A 23,447-nucleotide genomic window follows, 5' to 3' on the forward strand; every position below is an offset into this window, starting at 1 on the left:
ATATTTTTAGAACCTTTTTGATCAGGTTTCAACCAGGTAATGAGTGAAATAATTAAATATGTTTAATCTAAAAGTTTGGGAGTTTTTGGAACACTTTTATATTTTAACTGTTTAGCAACGGGCACGATACACAGTCCGTGTCGGCACAATGATTAAATGAGGCTGCCTTCTTTTTTCTTATCCACACGTTTAAGTTAGTGATTATTATTATATGTTATTATTAATTATTAAGTAAGAGTTATAGTAAACTAACCCGTGAACTTGTGTACTATCATAAAATCACTGTATGTGTTTTTATACATATGATTAAGCCATGAACATATAATTATTATGTGTTCTTTATCCAAATCTTTATACATTTATACATATTGATACATGTTGATCCTACAATCACCATCTCCAAGACAACCAATCGCTACCCATCTGCTTGTTTTTAGATCGAGACCATCACCCATGTTAAACCACCGGCAACCACCCATAAACACCATAAACCACCACCCTCGCCGTATCCCTCTCCTCTCTCTCTCATCTTTTTTTTCTCTCTCTCTCTCTACGAAACTGATACTTAATTGTTTCTATTTTCTACTGTAAACAGAGACCATGATTAACCATGGTTGCTCCTACCGTTCTATACCTGTTTCTGTTCGAAACATGAACCACAAACCACTAATTTTTCTTTTATAACTGTTGCTACGCTGTTGATTGTAAAGATAAAACATCACCCTACTCAAAACCCATTTAACCACTCTCTTTCGGTGTTATTACAGCTGCTCGAAGACTACACATATACACCATCATCAACCATAACCCATCTAAATTACCACATTTACTGTTTCTGGTTCAGTCTTCTTCTTCATCGAATAACACCACCACAACCATCACAATTCTCTTCACAAAACCATTACAGCGGTACGTTTCTTAATTCGGTAATGATAATGATGATCTGTGATGATTATAACGAAGATGATAAGCGATGTTGATACTATTGTTATTACTGCTACGCTTCTATTTTTTTTTATTTGTTTGCTGTTAGTTTCCATTTGAAATGGTGCTAACCATTGATGATGAAGACTCGTGATGGTTGATAAGATGGTAGATGATGAAATGGTAACGAAACAAGTGAGCAACGAATGATGATGATAGCTGTGATAATTATGTTGATTAAGTTGTTAAGTGGGTTTTGTTATTAAGAATAAAATGGAAACAAACTGAAATAAGAATAAATAAAATATAAGTTGTGATTTAATTAAGAAAAGTAAGTACAGAGGAATGGCTGGGACGTATGGTTGTAAGCGAGTGGTCAGCGGTTCAATCCTAGTATGCTCCGAATTTTTTTTTAATTAAACAACAAATCAGTGGGCCGTAAACCTTGAATTGCTGTTGGGCCATAATAGTACCAGAGGTGATTTTGGGCTTTTGCAAATCAGTGGGCCGAAGATTTGATTGGGCATCTAGTTGGTCATGTTAGTTGGGCCAAGCTATATTGGACTAAAAACCGAAATAATACGGTTTAAGTAAAATTAAGTAGTGGTATTAATGGGAAAAGAAAAGACAGAAGGATGGTCAAGAGTGTTTGAGTCAAACAAGAGGTCACGAGTTCGAGCCTTGCTTGAGGCAGATTTTTTTTATAAAAAGCTTATTTGAAGGTATATTTTTTTCACTATGTTATATTTATTATTATCATTATTATTATTGTTATCATTATTAATTGTTATTGTTAATATTAATTATTGTTATCATTAAAAGTATTATAATTATTATTATAATTATTATTGTTACTAAAATAGGTATAACTATAAAAGTTATCATTTTAAAACAAATAGTATTACTATTATTAGTCATAACAATATCATTATTATTAAAAGTATTATGAAGATAAAAATAAAAGTTTTAAAAATATTATTATAACTTATTATCAAATACTAATCATTTATTTGTTAACTATATTAACAAATTATTTTAGAGATGCTCATATATAACAATTTAGGCATTTTTACTATAACACTAAACAGATATACCTATGTATAAGTATAATAATATAAATTATTTTGAATATATATACAAATTAAATATATATAATATATAAATTAAGATATAATAAATAAATTTGTTTAGTTACGATTATATGTTTTAATATATATATATATATATATATATATATATATATATATATATATATATATATATATATATATATATATATATATATATATATATATATATATATATATATATATATATATATATATATATATATACAAATGATGTAGGTTCGTGATTCCGAGGCCAACCCTACACTTGTTAAATGTCGTCATATGTATTTTTACTACAAAATACAGTATGGTGAGTTTCATTAATCCCTTTTTAAATGCTTTTGCAATATATATTTTTGGGACTGAGAATACATGCGCTGTTTTTATAACTGTTTTACGAAATAGACACAAGTAATTGAAACTACATTATATGGTTGAATGATCGAAATCGAATATGCCCCTTTTTATTAAGTCTGGTAATCTAAGAATTAGGGAACAGATACCCTAATTGACGCGAACTCTAAAGATAGATTTATCGGGCCCAACAAGCCCCATCCAAAGTACCGGATGCTTTAGTACTTTGAAATTTATATCATGTCCGAAGGAGGATCCCGGAATGATGGGGATATTCTAATATGTATATTGTGAATGTCGGTTACCAGGTGTTCAATCCATATGAATGATATTTTTGTCTTTATGCATGGGACGTTTATTTATGAGATGTGAAAATCTTGTGGTCTATTAAAATGATGGAAATGATTATTTATGTTAAACTAATGAACTCACCAACCTTTTGGTTGACACTTGAAAGCATGTTTATTCTCAGGTATACAATAAATCTTCCGCTGTGCATTTGCTCATTTTAAGGACATTACTTGGAGTCATTCATGGCATATTTCAAAAGACGTTGCATTCGAGTCGTCGAGTTCATCAAGATTATTATTAAGTCAATTATAGTTGGATATATTATGAAATGGTATGCATGTCGTCAACTTTCATTGTAAAGAAAAATTGTCTTTTAAAATCGAATGCAATGTTTGTAATATGTATCATATAGAGGTCAAGTACCTCGCGATGTAACCAACTGTTGTGAATCGTTTATAATCGATATGGACTTCATCCAGATGGATTAGGATGGGTTTTCACACAATACACAATCTTTTGAGTTTCAAGTCAAATGGTCGGTAGTCACTAACATACACCGTCAGTCGATTGTCAACTCATTTAGTCGAGGGTCTTGTCCGTCGGTCGACCTTTAGTAGACAATCGGCAGACTGTGTTAATCTGCAGCAGATGATGAACAAAGCTATGGGTTTCAAGCTAAAATCACCAATTCTTGATCTAGAGCACGTTTTTTACCTTAAAACCAACCACAACTTGACTACAACATAGTTTAGTCTATAAAACCACAACTTTAACATCAAAATCAAACAAACTAACACAAAAACTCAATGTTTACCAAGATTCAAGCATGAAATCTCCTGATTCTTACCTTAATAGAATCAGTAGATGATAAGGAACAAAATGATGTAACTAATTTAAGCTCAAGAACAAGATTTGGTAATTAAGGGTTGTTAAGTGAGGATGAAGAGCGTACGATGAAGGTGTGTGTGTGTGAGAAAAAGTCTAGGAAATGAAAGAAAGAGCAGGTATGAGTCACTTAATTTGGGTTAAACTCATACCCCACAACACACGGGTATTTATCAGTTATCTGATATCTTTCGTGCATCATTAGGCGATCCTAACGAAGTCCAATTTAAATAAATAAACATGTTTTGTGACCATTGTCACAAACTGGTAATAACCACATAGTCAAATAATAATAAACATTTTATTAAGAATAAAAGCACATATTAACACGAATACGAACTTAAAGGCAAAATAGTAATCTTACAGCTAGGCCCTGTCCAAGGGTGTTATTGTGGCGAGATCCCATAACATCTTAAAGTTTTGTTTAGGCCAACATTACAGACGATCTTCACACCTAACAATCTCCAACTTGAAGATCAATCGAAACCAATACACAATCTTCTTTTTCTGAAAACCAATAACTCTTTAACCATCTCTTTAAACACCCCACAGCATCTATCACCTGATTACGACTTATTTTGATATCGTCAAACAAAAAATCTGAATCACCCCCCACTTTCACGTTGCTTTACCACCAGAGAAGGAAGTCTTTTGACATCAAAAAAGGCCATCGAGCAATAACCAATCTCTGTTACCCACTTGGGACCAATACCTCTATCTAGATACATCACATATCTCACTAATTCAGGAGATAACGGGTTGAAATCAGACCCAACTTTGATAAACCCATTGTCCAAACAATCCATTTGTATGATAAACCGTCAACAACTCTATCTTTTCAATAAAGAATAGATCAGATGGCAGAACAAACATGTGAACAAACTTGATAAGGAATTATGCGAGAACACGTTATCACCCTTAATCTTCCACCTTACCACTCTTGCTTTCAACGTAGGAACACAAAACAAAAATGTGTGCATGAATTCGAACGCACCCAAATTTCACCATGTGCCAAACCTGGTTGTACATATTTGTTCTTATTAGTAACTCCCAAAAAGACTCATGTTAATCTTCCCCGATCAGTCATAACAAAGCTATCATTGGAAACGATCTAACCGAAACATCGAAGATTCTAGTGTAACCGATCAGAAATCTCGTTCAGCAGCCCCATGACACCCTCTCAAGTACTCCAGTCCTATACCAGATGCGTCCTTCCCGAACTTCAACTCAATAAGATTTCTCAACAATACTATAAAGCTCAAGCCCGCTAGGTTTTCCAATACCTATCCTTCCACCTAGCCTTTCCTCCGAAGGAATATAAACCATATACATGCTTCTCATCTTGTACCCGTGACCACTAACATGTCTGTACCTGAATACCTTTCACTCTTGATCACCATACAAGCTGATCATTGTTTAATTGTCCAATATAGAGTAGTTTCTTTTTGAGCTTTGGAATTAACCTCGCATTCTTTAAGATCCACTCAGAACGTATGTATTTAAGGTTACAGTCTCCAACCAATATCTGTAACATCAAGTATCCTGTTATCAGCTAGTCGAATCCTACCAGAATAACACCTGAAATTAGTCATAACTCAAACGGTTCATGTACATGGTAGAATGAAATGACGAACTCGAATCCAATATCCACCCCATAAAGAACTCCCTCATGGTACATCATGGCATCCTCGATCACAATTGTCGCATCACTCATACCCGACTTTGCACTTGGACTTTGACTTGTTGTGACCAACCCATTGACAATTGTAACAACCTCAAATTGGGCCTATAGGTAATTGACCATTTTACCCTTATCTTATATCAATTTATTAATATTAGTAATTTTATAATTATATGCTTATGATTATTTGACTGGTCAGTTAAGTGCGTTATGACAAGAGTCGCAGAACATATTGGGTTGTTGAAGTTGGACCTCGTTAGAACAGTTTAATGATGTGCCAAAATTTTAGATAACGGGTTCTCTACCTTATGAAGGAAACCTCTATTGCCTTTTATTCATGCTTCTACTCCTTATTTCTATTTTTAGAAACTTCTAACACATACACATACGCTCTTGAATTCTTGAAACCCTAACTCCAAAAATAGAGAAAGTCCTTTCTCTCAATGTTCTATGGATAGAGCGATTGTTTCCGAATAAATCTCCGGCCAATAAGTAGGTGGAATAAAATAATAATAATAATAAAAAGTATGAGACGCCGTGAAAATCGTGAAAATGGTAGAATCAAACTTCCATGAGTTTTAAACTTGCCCGAAGTTCAATTTAGGCTACAAGTTAGTCAAGTCGCTAAGAAATCAGCGTTTGGTGTTAACTCGATTAATAGATCCATTATTTAAGTTATTCAACTGAAATAAGAAAATATACAATAATAATAATAATAATAATAATAATAATAATAATAATAATAATAATAATAATAATAATAATAATAATAACAATAATAATAATAATAATAATAATAATAATAATAATAATAATATTTACATTATATAAAGCGCGTGAAAATAATCTTACGTGTTAACTTCTGGTTAATTCTTGTCACATGTCAACTCCCCCTTTACTCATGACACATGTCGATCTATCAGTTATTTTCATTTATTAATTGAATTACCGGATTTTCTAATTTAATTTAATATACAGATTTCATTACCTAAAATATTATATTATATTATCATATAATAATTTATTAATATTTAAAACGATAGATGATATAATTGTATTAATAATATTATATTATTATTATTATTATTATTATTATTATTATTATTATAAAATTGTTTTAAATGATCATAAATAATATTGTTTTAAACGATACATCAATTTAATATTAAATTGATTAAATTTGTATATATAAATGGTTATATATCAAAACCATTTACAATGTGTTTTATTGTAATAAACATTATAAAATATAAAATAGATATTTTTTATTAACATTATATTATTCTATATAATATAAAATTAATCTACAGTTTGACCATAAATTTAAAATATTACGTTAAAATAATATTTGTTGAATATTATATTAACGCATAGGCTCATTTTTGTCAATTAAAGATAAAATGATAATTTGATAATCTTTATAAATATTTTGATGTATATCTACTCTATTTCGTTTGAGGTTTTGACATAATTGAATTAATTTTTACTAAAAACATATATAATTACCAAAGAGCCAATGACTTTGCGGTATCGAGGTCACCCTTACAACATTGGTTAAGGGTTCGAGTCCTGCTTAGGACATTTTGTGGTGTATATATTCGTGTTAGAATTAGATGGTGTGTGAGTTTGCCTTTAAAAAAAAACATATATAATTAGAGATGTACATAAAATATTATTCTTAACGATCGGTTTTAAAATAACTTTTTAGGGGCTCATGTTTGGTGTTTTATCAATTATTTGTCGATTAAGTTAAAATGAGTTCAACGGACGGACACATAATATATGCGTTATTATTCAATATTAAGTTTTTCGATACAAATTTTATCAGTAATAATGATCTTTTTATTGTAATTGTATTATATATTTTATTAAGTATCAATATTAAGATTATCGACTACTAATTTATATAAATGCTCCGTAATATATACTCCGTAAAACTAGTATAATATATACTCCGTAATATATACTTATCTATCTTTAACAGAGACATTCATCCACTAAATCACTTTCATGGTTTCACAATTCATCGAAATTCGCAAGTTACCACTCGTTGAGCTTTTGTGTCTCTCACGACTTCAACAATTAATAACGACCAACAAGTATCCTACTCAATCCCTAAAAATTAATTTTATATCAACAACATCCAAGCTTAAATCAAATGATGGAACGTGTAACATCAAACTCAAACTATTGGTGAAAATCGTGCATACGCAAGAAGCATGATGAGAAACGGGACCATATAACTTTCCTCTAATCATTTTTTTGTAAGAGTGAAGCCAATACACGTGTCATTCTATTGTCCGTAATTATAAATAACGTTTACACTAATAAATTGGCTTTTATATTTGTATTTTTTATTTTTATTTGAACAGCAATATTTCGCATCGAATCCTCTCATTTGCGACCCAGACACGCTGGGTAGGAAACTCCAACGATCATCTCGGGCTGCTCGGCAACTAATCGCGGGAACCGGATTGCTTAGCAACTAATCGCAGTAAATCCTGGAGAAAACATCCCCCTCCTCGGAATCGAACCCGAGTTGCTTGTTAACCAATCGCGGGCCCGCCCTACTAAGGCTTTGGATACCATTGAAGCAATGCTTCGTTGGTGGCTGTATATGAGGTTTTAGAAGACATACAGTACTTAGGGAGTTTATGTTTTGTTCTAATAATTTGTTTTTCATTGATTATATAGTTTGTGTAAGTACAAATTGGGCCAGCGAGTAATAGAATAGTTTGTATGTCGGCTATTCTATTTAGTTCAGCAAGTGTAACACTTTAAGATTTTACTGAATTTATCCTACTTTTGACTAGAACAATCCACGTTCAATACTTGATATATCTGTGATTTTTATATACATCTTTAAGCTTTGTTTTTACATTTTTGTTACGTATTTGTTTATATGTATTTACAGAAATTGTGATGTGGTCCAGCGGTTGGTGGTCTGCCTCCTTTAGGGGAGGTCAGGAGTTCGACCTCCGTTGGCTACATATTAAAAACACAATTTCATCCATGCCATGAAGTATCCACCCATGACACCTTTCTCATATCGTTTGGGGGGGGTAAAGGGGAGGGGGTTTTTACTTGGCCGTGCCCTTGGATCGGTTTCAAGGATTCCTCCCGGGCAGCGATGGGGACGGGGTTTATCGCTGCATCGACATAGTCGAAACGGGAGATGATCGCAACGGGTGGTTAAAGTCCCCCTCGAGTGATCCCAATCGTTGTTCAAAAAAAAATATATGTATTTACAATGCATACTTTGTTAATCAATCAAGTAATATGAATATAACTGGAAATTCAATAACAACTTAAATGATTAGTTATACTATGGAATGGAATGTGATCGAGCATATTTCTTTTTTTAGTGGATTGAATTACATTCGAGTGCAAAAAAGTGAAGATTGAGAGTGTTTTGATGTTTTAAGGACCTTATGATTAATACTTGAAGATTATTCATCTTCAAGTAAGTAACCACCACATCCCAAACATGAAGAGTCACATGATCATATTCATGCTCCTTGAAAGCGTTTTACCTTTGATGTAAAGATGGCGTGTATCACAAATGATAGTGGCTAAACTCCAAAATAATGTGATGACAACCTTATTTATAGTACTCTGAAAGTCGGTCATGCATGTCTATTGACATATGCGCTTAATTTGACAATCATGCAAATCTTTAATGCGCGCATAGATGTTGCGAATTTGGATATGCGTAGGAGCAGAAGGATTGAAATTTTTTAAGTAAGGGGTACCGAACAATTAATTGTTCAAGTTGTTCATCGTCAATCGAAGGTTGAACGTCAATAACACTTAACTCAGCAAAAGAATTGGAAACAAAATTCTCACTAGTGAATGCCATGTTTTCTAAACGAAAAACTAACTGAGAATGAAAACAAGCACAACTAACCTACTTCTATGTCGAAATTTTTGCAAATTACTGCGATGAAGAGACTACAAACAATATGATTGGCAAACGGCAGAAAGAGTAGTTTGTGGAAATTCAAAATTAAAAGAAATACACAAATGGTAATTGTTAAAGGGGATTTTATAATGAAAATAAAAAACAATCAAGACCGTACACGTGTTTTACATCAAAGCCGTTTAGGTTTAAATTTAACAAGTAATTGAAAGCGCGTGTGAAATTGATTAGTCGTGCTTAGTCAATCAGCACACAGTTACTGACAACAGTAATGATTATGGAAAATAAGCTGTTTGTGTGAATTAGTGAAAAAAAATTAATGACATTTTGTCAAGAATAAGCGAGCAAAAGACTTTTTTAAGAGTTTGGCACGCTAAAACTATCATTTTAGCATATCAAACTGGGGGACTTGATTGTATATGTGTCTTCGCATATCAAAATTCGCAACATCTATGTGCGCATTAAAAATGTGCATGATTGTCAAATTAAGCGCATATGTCAATAAACATGCGGGGCTGACTTCCAGAAAACTATAAATAGGGATGTCATCACCTCATTTTGGAGATTAGCCTCAATCATTTGGAGATTAGCCTCAATCATTTGTGATACGCCCTATCTTTACATCAAAGATAAAACACTCTCAAGGAGCATGAATATGATCATGTGCATCTTCATGTTTGGAACGTGGTGTTTACTTACTTGAAGATGAATAATAATCAAGTATTGATCATAGGGTCCTTAAAACATCAAAACACCTCCAATCTCTACCCTTTTGCACTCGAGTTTAATTCAGTCTGCTAAGGAAAGAAATAGGCTCGATCAGAATGGAATGAGATTCTCTCAAGGGATCTAGTTATTTGAATATGAGATATGAAAAATAATAAAAATAGTAAAAAATATATTCAGGGATCCTCTAATTTTATTCTATTAGTTCACAGTAATTGAACTATGAACACCAGACTCTCAATTGAACAATAAATAAGAATTATAAGAACAAGAATTAAGAGAACACGATATGAAATATATGTTTTATAATATTGATCGTGCCAAAAGATACATTGAATGAAAAGCACACGTTCCTATTTATACAGATCAAAAACCAAATCTGGAGATTTAGTTTCCAAAACTACTTTGCTACAAATAAGGAAAAGATAAACTAAAAACAAACCAAATTTGCTAATAACTAGGAAGTAAATTCTGGAGATAAAATCAAATCTTCAAAACAAATCTTCTTAAATAACAAGCATATCTCCAGAATATTCTATGGCTTTTGCTTCAAGAAATCTTCAAACGTTTACTCCAGCAATTCCAGAGTCTGCAACTTCAGACTCTAAACCTTCAGACTCTAAAATCTGCAAAACACTTTTGACTCATCAGATTATTATTTCTATTTTTCTCAACAATCTCCCCCTATCTGATGATGTCAAAACCACCTGTTCACCTATTCCTTCAGTTTTGCATACTCCCTTTCAATCAATTTGCACTTGCTCTTCATAGACCTGATATTCTTCAACATAGAAAGCTTACTATACAAGTGCTTCACCAACACCACCAACAGCAACCATTTGAGTATCACCAACACCCTTATCAGTTATATTCTCCCCCTCAATCTGATGCTCCCCCTCAATTTGAGCTCTCTTTGATTGCTCCCCCTCAACACTTGCAATACCTGCATCGTCTGACCTCTTTCTTTTCTCCCCCTTTTTGACATCATCTAAAGGCAGAGATGATATGACCTTCCAAATTTTAGTCTGTTGATTTTTGAGGGAACAAATATCAGAAGCAAACCCAGTAAAGCATTATCTCAATTCATCAACACCAACCATTCGTTTTTTCAGCTCAGCCAACCTGTGATTAATTTTTGTAACAGACCCTGAACCACCTGCACTAGTCAATCCCTGCATATTCCCAACCAACCTCCTTACCTCCAACAGCTCATCTTTTGATACAAAATTATTATTAAAGTTAAGATTATTAATCTTAGACTGCACACCAGAGAGCTTGTCATCAAACTCCTTAGTCAACTTGGTCAAAGCCTGATGTAGGCTAACCATGGTGACTGGTGCCTCAGTCTGAGAAGTAGTGCCAGAAGATAAGGGTAGGGTTGGTATGTCCTCACAGCCTTCCTGTTGTAAAGAAAGCTGATCCTTAGACATAGAAGATTTTGAGACCTGTATTTCATCATGTGACATGGATGAAACATTGGCAGCCTGTGCAAGAATGTGTAAGGATGGAACATTTTGGATGGGTAGTGACAAACTTAAGTCCGGGGTAACAGTTGGCTTGGTCATTGCAGCTGGTTTTTTGATTTGGTTATTTGAGTCCATGATTGGGACTTATTCAAATAAGTCAACTGAGTGGGTTTCTTCAGTGACTGTAATGAGGGTATCCAAGTTTACTATCCTATCAGGTTTAGGTTGGGTCAAAGCACTGCCTTCACCAACCTCTAGTAGAGGTGATGAAGTAGTACTAGAAGCACCTTGCCTAGTGAATTTTTGAGGTGAATTCACAAGTGCTGTAACATCTAGGGTTTTAAGTATGGTGGTATTCTTAATATGAACTGGTGAGTTCATAAGGTTGGTTAAATGGAGATTTTGTTCAGTAGCAGCGAGAGAAGATGGGTTAGAATGAGGTGAGATTTTCTCATTCATGTCTTTAGCCTGCTCTGTATGTGTAACATCATGGGGTGGAGTATACCGTTAATTCCAATGATACCAAAAAGGCTCTCGTTATTGGTTTTAGCCCCAATAAGGCTCTAGTGTGCGGTTCATCCGCGGGTTACAAGCTTGTGTATTCAAAGTTGTTCCCTGTTTCGAAACAACCACACGTCGAGTAAAATTACCGAGCCAACTAAACCCGGTGTCGGTGTAGGGCGGAAAAAATACTCGAGAATGGCAATTTGTACAATCAATTCAATTTAATTCTGGGGTAACAACTCAGACTTCGATTGCTCAGAATCTGTAGGTTGGTTTGCACGGCCAAGATTGATCCAATGCATCATAACAGAAAGTTATCAAAAATATTGACACAATCATTATCAAATTAATACTCCTGACAAAAATTTTCAAAAAAAAATTACCATTAACTCCCTTCATTAATACCAAATTTGACCCTTTTATTTTAGAAAATAGAATAAAGAAAAAAAAAATTTAACCTAAAAACAAAATTTTTAAAAAAAACTTTATTTGACTAAAGAAGGAAACAAATTTATACACAAAAATACACTTGAGTAAACTTTCCCAGACTCTGAACAATATTACGTCACCCAGACTCTAAGAAAATAATTCAGACTCAAGAAATATCATCACTGGACAACATTTCAATAGATGGATTTAACATTCCAAGTTGTCCAAGAAGATAAAAATGCCTTTCTTCAGGAAGTGCCTTAGTGAAAATATCTGCCAATTGATCTTTAGTACCAATATGCTTTAAAAACACTTTGCTCCTTTCAACACAATCCCTTATAAAATGATGTCTGATTTCAATATGCTTGGTTCTGGAGTGAAACACTGGATTCTCAGTAATAGCAATTGCACTTTCATTGTCACACATTATTGGAGTTTTGGTCAATGTTAACCCAAAATCCAAAAGTTGATGTTGCATCCAAAGTAACTGAGCACAGCAACTTCCTGCAGCAACATATTCAGCTTCTGTTGTGGACGTGGCCACAGAATTCTGCTTTTTACTAGTCCAGCTGACCAATTTTCCACCTAGCAATTGACATCCACCAGAAGTGCTCTTTCTGTCTAATTTGCAACCTGCATAGTCTGCATCTGTGTAACCAATTAGATCAAACCCTGAGTCTTTAGAGTACCAAAGACCCAGGTTAGGGGTACCTTTTAAGTACCTAAAAATTCTTTTCACAGCTTTATAATGAGACTCCTTAGGATCTGACTGATAACGTGCACACATACATGTAGCAAACATTATATCAGGTCTACTAGCAGTTAAATGTAACAAAGATTCAATCATACCTCTATAGGTTGATTGACAAGTGGGTTTTCCAGACTCATCTTTATCAAGTTTTTCAGAAACACTCATTGGAGTTCTTAAAGAGGAGCAATTTTTAAAACCATATTTAGTTAACATATCAGAAATGTAATTACTTTGGTTAATAAAAATACCCTCATGACTCTGCTTTATTTGTAGTCCAAGAAAATAGTTTAGAATACATAAATTACTCATTCTATATTCTTTAGACATTATGTCTGAAAACCATTTTCTCAAAAGTGGATTAGTAGACCCAAAAATAATGTCATCAACATAAATTTGAACAAGTAACACATCACCTTTCTCCTTTCTGATGAATAAAGTTTTGTCAATAGCCCCTCTAGAAAATTTCTTTTCTAGAAGAAATGTTGACAAAGTATCATACCAGGCTCTGGGAGCTTGCTTCAGACCATACAAAGCTTTCTTCAACTTGAAGACATGCTTGGGAAACTTCTTACTCTTGAAACCAGGAGGTTGCTTCACATAAACCTCTTCTTGCAATTTACCATTTAGAAAAGCACTCTTTACATCCATTTGGAACACCACAAAATCTTTATCTGAAGCATATGCCAGAAACAATCTAATAGCTTCAATTCTAGCAACAGGAGCAAATGTCTCATCATAGTCTATACCTTCTTCTTGTCTATACCCTTGAGCCACTAACCTTGCTTTATTCTTAACCACAATACCATCTTTGTCAACCTTGTTTCTGTAAACCCATTTAGTACCAATTGCAGTTTTACCATCAGGTTTTGGAACCAACTCCCATACATCATTCCTTTCAAACTCTGTCAACTCTTCAGTCATAGCTTCAACCCAATCATTGTCAGCCAATGCTTCATCTACTTCTTTGGGTTCAATGAGTGAAAGAAAATTAGAAAAGAAACAATAGTTTGCAATGGCAAAGTCAGACACAGATGTCTGAGAAGAACCAGGTTTAGGTAAACCAGTAGGACCTATAACATAATCTTCAAGATGCTTTGGAGGAACTATGTTTCTAGAAGATTTTCTGATAGGAACAACAGGAACCAAGGTGTTATTAGATGATTGATCACCTTCTTGAATACCAACAGGCTCATCTTCTTGTTGAACTTCTTATTTATGAGAATTATCTGCAGAATCATTTTTCAATCCAGAAGAATGAGGTTCATCTGACTCAGACTCTGAATCCAGAGTCTGAACACTGTTACCAGAAATTAAATTTGACAATTCACCAAGTGCAGAATGCTCAGAACTAGATGACTGATATATTTCAATAGAACTTTCATCAAAAGAAACATTACTGGATTCTTCAATCTTCATTCTTCTCTTATTAAATACTCTAAAAGCTTTAGAAACAGAAGAATATCCCATGAACACACCTTCATCAGATTTTGGCCTCATCTTTTCAAGCTGATCTCTTTGATTTAAAATATAGCACTTACATCCAAATACATGAAAGTAATGAATAGTATGCACCTTTTTATGGTATAACTCATATGAAGTTTTGCCATGTTTCTTCACAATCAAGGACCTGTTTTGAGTATAACAAGCTGTATTAACAGCTTCTGCCCAGAATCTGAGTGCAACATTTGATTGGCATAGCATAGTTCTGGCTGCTTCAATAAGTGTTCTATTTCTTCTTTCAGCAACTCCATTTTGTTGTGGAGTTCTAACAGCAGAGAAATTTTGACCAATTCCAGACTCTTCACAAAAGTCAATTAAAGTAACATTTTTGAACTCAGTGCCATGATCACTTCTCAATTGCTTAACAAGAACACCTTTTTGAACCTGTTCTCTCTTGATCAAATTAATGATTTCTTCAGGAGCATCACTTTTTGTAGCTAAGAAAATAACCCAGGTAAACCTAGAATACTCATCAACAATTATCAAAGTATATCTTTTCCCACCCAAACTACTAGTGTTCATTGGACCAAATAGATCCATGTGAAGCATATGAAGTGGATCACTAATAGTAGCTAGGGTTTTTGAGGGAAACTTTGTTTTGGTTTGTTTACCCATAATGCAAGCAGAACAAGGTTTATCTTTCTTGAAAGGTTGTTGAGGCAACCCTCTAACAAGCTTCTTTTTGGAAAGCTCATTAATATTTTTGAAATTGAGATGAGATAACCTTTTATGCCAAAGCCAATTAAGTTCAGGAACAGTCTGAGAATACAAACAAGTTTCAATTCCAGTATCAACAGAATCTAAATCCAGCATGTACACATTTTGAACTCTCCAAGCTACAAGTGTTGGCCTTCCTTTTGGATCATAAATAATACCAGCTTTCTTTCTTATTCTAATCTCACAATCTTCATCAGCAATCTGACTCACACTTAGCAGATTATGCTTCAACCCTTCAACTAAAGCAACTTTCTTAAATGAAACACTTTCAGCTTCAACAGTACCATAACCAATAGTCTTTGCAACTGAATTATCACCATATCTTACAGAAGGACCTTTTTCTTCTACAAACCCTACAAGATGCTCTTTTCATCCAGTCATGTGTCTTGAGCAGCCACCCAAATACCACAAATTACCCTGCTACACAAGACACAAAACAAAAAAAAATGGTTAGTTTTCAAGGGGAACCCACTTTTCAGTGGGTTCAGTTGGAGTGCTCTTCACTCTCCAAACAAAAGCTTTGTTCTCAATCCAAATCAACTTGTCCTTAACTGTTTTCAAAACACCTTCACAAACTTTAGGTTTCCAAACCTTGTCAATTTTCTCAGGAAAACAAGATGTTCTTTTAACTAAAGGTTTTTCTTGACTCTTGATTTTTTCATTGAGTTTTAAAATTTTCCTTTTGAGTTTTTGGATAGTCTTTGCTTGTTTTGACCTTCTTTTAGTTGACCTTATTGGATCTGGACAAGTGTCACTATTAGAGGATGATTCAGAATCACTTTTGCTACTTGACTCGTGGGTGTCAGACTCTAGGTCAGAACATACACTTTCACTTTTAGAGACTAAACTGTTAGAGTCTGAAGATTTCAAGAGTTCAGACTCTAGTGGATTTCTGCATTCTAGTATTATAGTCTCTGAGGGTTCAACAGGATCTAATGATCTTACAAATGCATTAGTTAAAATCTTTTTGTCACCTTCAAATTTTACAAAAGTGTCAGGTAAAATATCAGGTTTGAATACACTATGATCAACTTCCACATTATTGTTTAATATGTAGTTTTCACCTAGTATAGCCTTGACATCATTTGGAATTTGTTTGGCAATAGCATCAGAATTCTTTTTGGAAGATACACACCAAGATTTACAAATTGTTTCATAATATTTTGACCTTTTAACTGATCTTCCTAATTCAGTATTTAGCCTTTTTGTTTCTTCTGTGTATGCCATTTTATAGGTGTCAAGTTCTGCCTCACATTCTTTTAACTCTTTAATTTCAGCATCTTTGTTTTCAATGGTGTTTTTAAGATCAAAAATTTGTGTTCTTAACCTATCAATATCTTCTAAGCACCACTTAAAGTCAAGTAACAAATACTGAAACATTCTCACTTTTTCATTATCAAGATAGTTTACAAAATTTTGTACCTTATAGGCAGAAGCTTTATTGCAAGTAGAGTCTTTATCCATCTTCTCAACAGCTTTCAGATCTTCCTCAAACTTACTAGAACCACCATCCCTTTCAATTACAGCCATATCTGGAGTAGTAATAGTACTGATAAGAAAAATATGGATCGTTTTAAAGATCACCGAGATAGGATTTACACCTTTCCCGCTCTGATACCAGTTATTAGTTCACAGTAATTGAACTATGAACACCAGACTCTCAATTGAACAATAAATAAGAATTATAAGAACAAGAATTGAGAGAACACGATATGAAATATATGTTTTATAATATTGATCGTGCCAAAAGATACATTGAATGAAAAGCACACGTCCCTATTTATACAGATCAAAAACCAAATCTAGAGATTTGGTTTCCAAAACTACTTTGCTACAAATAAGGAAAAGATAAACTAAAAACAAACCAAATTTGCTAATAACTAGGAAGTAAATTCTGGAGATAAAATCAAATCTTCAAAACAAATCTTCTTAAATAACAAGCATATCTCCAGAATATTCTATGGCTTTTGCTTCAAGAAATCTTCAAACGTTTACTCTAGCAATTCCAGAGTCTGCAACTTCAGACTCTAAACCTTCAGACTCTAAAATCTGCAAAATACTTTTAACTCATCAGATTATTATTTCTATTTTTCCCAACATATTCACACACATATAATTTTAATCGGAGAGGGTTCCTGCTCCCTTAATGAATAGTGCTTACTATCAAACACTTGAAAAATACAAGAGTAACTTGGGATCATCACAATTGTTAAGTTAGATTTGTTAATCATTCTATTGTAAACTTTTTTAATCGTACAATTTAAGCTTTAAAGTTTTTAGATTTCTAATAATAACTAGATAGATAGAAAGAAAAGACAGAAAGAGCATATTGTAACAGCAAAATAATGTACTCGTAATTTATATAATTGAAGACTTGAAAATTGTTTGGACTTGTCGAAATTGAACAACCATGTTATTGAAAGCCCAATCCAGCAGCCCATGATGTGCACATATCTTTTGAGCCGAGCCTATATTCTATTCTTAGCTCTAATGAATAAAACATGATCACATTTAACAAAAATAAAACTTGATCCCCTGAAATGGAATTAACAAAATGTACCCTTAGCGTAGAATACGGTGTTTAAAAGCCACCGGAAAATAATGGCGCATATAAATCACAAGTCTCAACCGTCCACCTCAACAGCACATATTCATGTTTCATATAATTCATAAATTCAAATTTAATTAATCCATATCTCGTTCCACCATCTCCCTCCGATCGCTGTCGTTCTGGTCAGGTACAATACTAAATATCATTCACCATTTTGTGGTTCTTTGTTTTCATTGTTGTAGATGACATGATATCTTTGTTGTTGTTGTTGTCGTCGTTGTTGTTGTTCTTGCTGTTGTCGTTGCTGTTGTTACGTTAACGCTTACGTTGCATTTCGTTACAGAAAATTATTCATTTTTTGTGTAATTTTATTTAGCTGAGTGTTTTGATGTATCTAGAAAGCTAATTAGAAATCAATACGAAAAAAAAAAATGAGAAATCAATAAAACAAGTTCAGATGATAATGCTGACAAATTTATAGTTATAAGATAACTGTTTTTTTGTTTCTTAGTAAACTTTCTCGCAAAGCGTAGGTCCTCACAAGGCCTCAAGTTCAAACCTTACGGGGCAGCGTATTTTGAGCCCACCATGAAAAAGATTGGAAAAGAGAAAAGGTTCGAATACCCGATTTCGATGTCGGGTAGCCTAAACAGAGAAAACTTATTTTAAACCCTTAAACACATTTTCCAACGTTGAAATTTTTTAAAAATTTACATCTAAAATATGAGTAGTTTTCTATAACTAAAAGCATCTTTCAATCTTTCAATAATGTTACAAGTATGTCAAAAGTTAGAAGCTAATGGTAACATTCTAATTTCGTGTTTCAGCTTTATCTTTCTGTGCAACACAAAGAGAAGCCGGTTTGCTTGCTTGTTTGTTTGTTTTAACGTCTTCTAATTCGAGCACGCAACTTTCATGTCAGAGATCGACATCCAGATTCCAACTGCCTTCGGTATGTTAAAATAAAATTGATGTAAAGCAGATATATTTTACCAATTTGTATGTTTTAATTCTATGTAATTGTGTGTCGAGTTAGATCCATTCGCTGAGGCAAATGCTGAGAACTCGGGTGCGGGGTCAAAAGAATACGTTCATATACGTATACAACAACGCAATGGTAGAAAAAGCCTGACAACTGTTCAAGGGTTGAAGAAAGAGTTTAGTTACAATAAGATACTCAAAGACCTTAAAAAGGAGTTTTGCTGCAATGGTACTGTTGTTCAAGACCCAGAGCTCGGAAAGGTAATAAATAAATTAACTGATAAGTGCTCTCAACAGTGACATACTTCCTTCCCAGGACTAGGTGTCACATCAACACTTCCTTTTCAGGACTAAACACTACCAAGAATGACATATTTCCTCAAATAAATTGGGACCCACTATATTAATTGAATATTGTGTGGTACAAATATTAAAAGCAAGTGTACAAGTCACCAAACGTCCAAACCCTTTCTTCCCTATATTCCTGTCCAACAATATTTCACAACAAAACATGGCATCATACAAAAAGAAGGACGGCGGCCTGGGCGGACCCCTGGGTGGCTCGCTGCCAACAGCACCCAGGTGGGCGGTTCACTGGACGGTGGAGGGAGACAGGACCGTTGGGACTGCTCTAACAATATCAAACCTAAACCGTCTCGTGGTTAATTAATTGCTTTTGGAATGCAGATTATACAACTACAAGGTGATCAAAGGAAGAACGTATCTACCTTTCTCGTTCAAGTAATTATCGTTTACATTATACAGTGTCTTCTATGTTGGTGTTTTTTTTTTTTTAAAAGAACAGTAATTCTCGTTCAAGGAAGAATGCAGATAATTGCTTTTTTTTATTTTTTATTTTTATTTTAATGCAAGTGTTTTTTTGCAGGCTGGTATTGTGAAGAAAGAACACATCAAAATTCATGGTTTTTGAAAAGCATCGGTGGCGGTGCTTGCAACTTGTGCTGTATCCAAGTGATATTCGCTCTTCTTGTTGCTTGTAATCTTTCATTATCTGCTAAATTTAATTTCTGTTCTTTTATTTTTGTATTATATATATCCCATTCTTTGAAATTAGGGATTGTAAAATATTTCTGTAAATAATTTGCAATTGTGCCTGAACTGTATGTATTGTTCCGGTCATGGCAATGTATACATCTTATGTTTCTTGGTCTAATACTACTGTAACAGGAAACAAGTATTTGTTTATAATGTATATGGATTTTTTAACTTTTGTTGTCATTCGTTCTGTTTATATCATCATATGTTTTTGTCTGTGTCATGATTCAGTGGTCTACATCTTGTATCGATAAATGAAACATAACTCAGAAGTGTATAATAATATTACGAAATCAATAAAAAATGTATTTAATAGTCATGCAGAGAATATGAGGCCGCGAATCTGATGAAAACTAAAGTAGTGTCTGAGGCCGAGAATCTGGCAACTAGACCCGCCCAGATTGCCACCTTAAGTCCATACCATCAACTTATAAAGAGTGTAGGAAAACAAAGTTTGACACATACATTCATGCCAGCAATTTTCGTGCAGATATTCATACTAACAAGTATCAGCAATCAACAATATAAACACAAACAATGTCGTTGACATGTAGGTCAGCATTACAATTGTGAATGGTATCATTAAAGAAGGCAGCATCAGCTGAAAGCAGAAGACAACCCTTTTGAAAAACTACAAGAAAGAGTTAAAAAGTTTCGAAGGTTTATATTCATTACACATTGCTTTGCTTGTAAAACTTGGTGTCAAGAACTTGTTTACCGCACATAGCACAAACACCTGCAAACACATTCATTACCAGTAAATTAGGGTTGGGATAATGAGCAGCTATAACAGTTTATGTTGCTGGGCCGACCCAAAAATACTTCTTTTGAAATTCTGTAAGTTATTAATGTGTTATAATTGATGGCAAAGCTGTATTGCTACAAAAATATATACTTCTGTTCTTATTTGACTGCCTTTTGGGATAGCTGTCGACCCGTTCAACCCACACTCAACTCATTTGACCAGTTCTTTTGTAACTCAATATTTTTCTTATCCCATTTGGCCCATTAAATATAAAATATAATCCAAATCGACATAAGTGGGCCAGATATGCCACCTCAACAATAAATGCATGTATGCATCCATGTAGATTGAGACGTAGTTACCTTTTGAGTAGGCGCATGTATGGCAGTACTTGCCATTTTGGTGTACTTGCTGCTTGCAGATCATGCACTTTGTTGTTCCTAATGGCGACCATCTAGAGGCAAACACATACAATAAGTTAAGTTGCATAGCATTACACAAGCTTTCAAATGTGATAATCACAGATTATGTAATTTAATTACACAATAGATGTAGATATTTCAACTCATACAGTCATACTCTTAAATAAATGGATGAGGTTAAGTTTTATCTCAAATAAATTACGAAAAATCAAATCATACATTAAGCTAAGGATGGATCCAGTCAGTTGGGTCAAATGGGTTAAATGTTACCCAAAGTATATTTACAAAGAATAATCCTCTTAAATCTCTAAGTAGATTTTTTACTGAGCATGCATAAATTTAATATTCATTTAGTGCACTTCAATTATATATACATATATAACCTGGCCCAACTCTCTCAACCAGTAATAAAACTACCTATTCTGACCCGTCACGCAGCCCATCTGCGCGACTTATTCTGTCATCTCTTAATCCCATACATTTGACTAAAAGCGAATGTGGTATAGCTCAAATAAAGTTTGATATTAAAACTCATTAACTCTCATTATCGTTACAACTCGAACGTACTACTTTCATATATGCTACATTGTTGCAACTTGTAATTCACAAACAAGATAAAAAGTCACAAAGAGGAAAAAACTGAAATCATTTATGCCACATCATCGATTGCATTCCCATTACATAAATCATTCTGATATACCCTATCGACAAGATCAATATTCTTACTTGTTTGGTTCACGCAAGATCCAAGATTCAGATTAGCAGTCTTATAAAGAGAGAAGGATTATTTACTCTCATACAACAACGAAGTATAAGAAAACAAATACAGCTTCCAAAACGGAACATCTCAAGTTCACCTGTTTACGTAATATCACAAATGTAACTTTAGGCTAAAAAGTAAAAAAAAAAAAAATCGATTTCAATGGTCACACAATTCCCCTGTGGATCACATATACCTAACAATTACATATACATATAAATACAAATTTAAGTTAAAACTAGTAGTCTGTTGTCATAAAGCACAAAATAATAGTTATTAATATCAAAATAGATGATTAGGGTTTTAGGACTAATGTAAGTATATATTTAAAACCTGATACCTGTTTTTCTTGGAGAGAAGCTTATTTTCATTGATCTTACGGCCACCGTTTTCAGTGGTATTGCTTGCTCCTTCTTTCCATTTATCAGGCACAATTACTTTCGACAATTTCTTCTCACCTGTTTCAAAATCCCCAATTATTATAAACCCTAGAAACTTAATAAACGCAACAATTAAATTATATACACAGGAAACAGTGCAATTAAATTGAAGATATTGTTTGAAAAAAGTGTGAATTAAAGAGAATTGAAGACTTACACTTGTCGCAAACCATCGTCGATTTTCGATTTTCAGCGAGTTGAAGGAAGAATAACTTTACCCGACAAAGAAAAATAATGAAACTAACAGCACGCACTATTTATATCTGTGGCAACCCCTTTTTTCTTTTTAAAAAGGAAAATCCCTAAAATACCCTTACTACGAAATACGGAGTACAGTTGATTTCTAAATATAGTAACAGCGGTACGTACCTATTCACGTCATTTGGGTTGTTATTCTTTAAAGCATCGAGCATGGAAATCTAAAGTCGCAGTAGTTCTAAGTGAACCCAATAATTCAATTTTTAAAATTGTGTCTAACTTCTAGTTCAACCTAATCATAGATAGGTCACTTACCAACGATCAACGATGCATTATTTAAAGACAAAGCTTCTGGTTCAAAGCGGGTGTCTTCATGTCTCGTAAGATCCTCTAAAGAAATGCACAGAAAGCCAGAATGTCTGATTCATTATGTCGATGTCTTCCTTAGATTGTTGAGTGGTCTTCTCAATTGCGGGATGTTATTCAAAACTAGATTGAGTACTAATAGAATTAGAATGCGAGATTATATTACCTTCAGTAACAGGGCACCACCACCCACGAGGAAGTCGTTGGCACCACCTAGCCCCGCCCACGCCTTGCTTCCGCGCTGGTCACCTCGTCCTTCTTTCTTTCTCGAGCACAAACCACAACGGAACTATATGTATTATTATATTGTACCTCTAGCTTTAATATTTGTATTTTATTATAATTAATTAATATAGTGGGTCACAATTTTTATGAGTAAGTATGTTATGGTTAATAGTGTTTAGTCATGGGTTAACCCTAGTTAAGAATTACTGATGTGACACGGATGTGGCAACTAGTCTTGGAAGGAAGTGTTGTCATGGTTGTGAACACTGTTAGATAGATTATTATAATCCTTGAAAAAACAATGTAGCATTTAAAGGCACACTAGTAAATTTAAATAGAATGAAAGTAAACAACTTATTATTTTAGATAAATGTGTTTACTCCATAAGCAACGATTAATGATAGTGTCAAATGAGGTGTAATAGTGAAAACATTGTCGTATCATACA

At 33.7% G+C, this 23,447-nt stretch overlaps 2 protein-coding genes across 2 annotated transcripts; one reads left to right on the plus strand and one right to left on the minus strand.

The window, feature by feature from the left end:
• The first annotated feature begins 18,651 nt into the window (after positions 1-18,651).
• LOC139862126 (protein translation factor SUI1 homolog) lies at positions 18,652-19,719 on the plus strand. The gene is made up of 4 exons (XM_071850678.1): positions 18,652-18,759; positions 18,844-19,049; positions 19,476-19,529; positions 19,675-19,719. The coding sequence occupies exons 1-4, from the start codon at positions 18,723-18,725 to the stop codon at positions 19,717-19,719; spliced, it is 342 nt and encodes a 113-aa protein (XP_071706779.1). The 5' UTR covers positions 18,652-18,722.
• Positions 19,720-20,314: 595 nt separating this feature from the next.
• LOC139863064 (uncharacterized) lies at positions 20,315-22,428 on the minus strand. The gene is made up of 4 exons (XM_071851709.1): positions 22,369-22,428; positions 22,112-22,229; positions 20,952-21,043; positions 20,315-20,580 (listed from the first exon to the last, which is right to left on the minus strand). The coding sequence occupies exons 1-4, from the start codon at positions 22,382-22,384 to the stop codon at positions 20,516-20,518; spliced, it is 291 nt and encodes a 96-aa protein (XP_071707810.1). The 5' UTR covers positions 22,385-22,428; the 3' UTR covers positions 20,315-20,515.
• Positions 22,429-23,447: the final 1,019 nt, after the last annotated feature.

The sequence above is a fragment of the Rutidosis leptorrhynchoides genome, chromosome 8, assembly GCF_046630445.1.
Source record: "Rutidosis leptorrhynchoides isolate AG116_Rl617_1_P2 chromosome 8, CSIRO_AGI_Rlap_v1, whole genome shotgun sequence".
Taxonomy (NCBI): domain Eukaryota; kingdom Viridiplantae; phylum Streptophyta; class Magnoliopsida; order Asterales; family Asteraceae; genus Rutidosis; species Rutidosis leptorrhynchoides.

Coding starts and splice junctions, on each gene's coding strand:
- LOC139863064 (XM_071851709.1), bottom strand. Junction 21,044..22,111: donor CTTCTCTCCAAGAAAAACAG/GTATCAGGTTTT, acceptor GTTTGCCTCTAG/ATGGTCGCCATTAGGAACAA. Junction 20,581..20,951: donor TACATGCGCCTACTCAAAAG/GTAACTACGTCT, acceptor ATGTGTTTGCAG/GTGTTTGTGCTATGTGCGGT.
- LOC139862126 (XM_071850678.1), top strand. CDS start 18,723: ATGTCAGAGATCGACATCCAGATTCCAACTGCCTTCG. Junction 18,760..18,843: donor CCAGATTCCAACTGCCTTCG/GTATGTTAAAAT, acceptor GTGTCGAGTTAG/ATCCATTCGCTGAGGCAAAT. Junction 19,530..19,674: donor TATCTACCTTTCTCGTTCAA/GTAATTATCGTT, acceptor GTTTTTTTGCAG/GCTGGTATTGTGAAGAAAGA.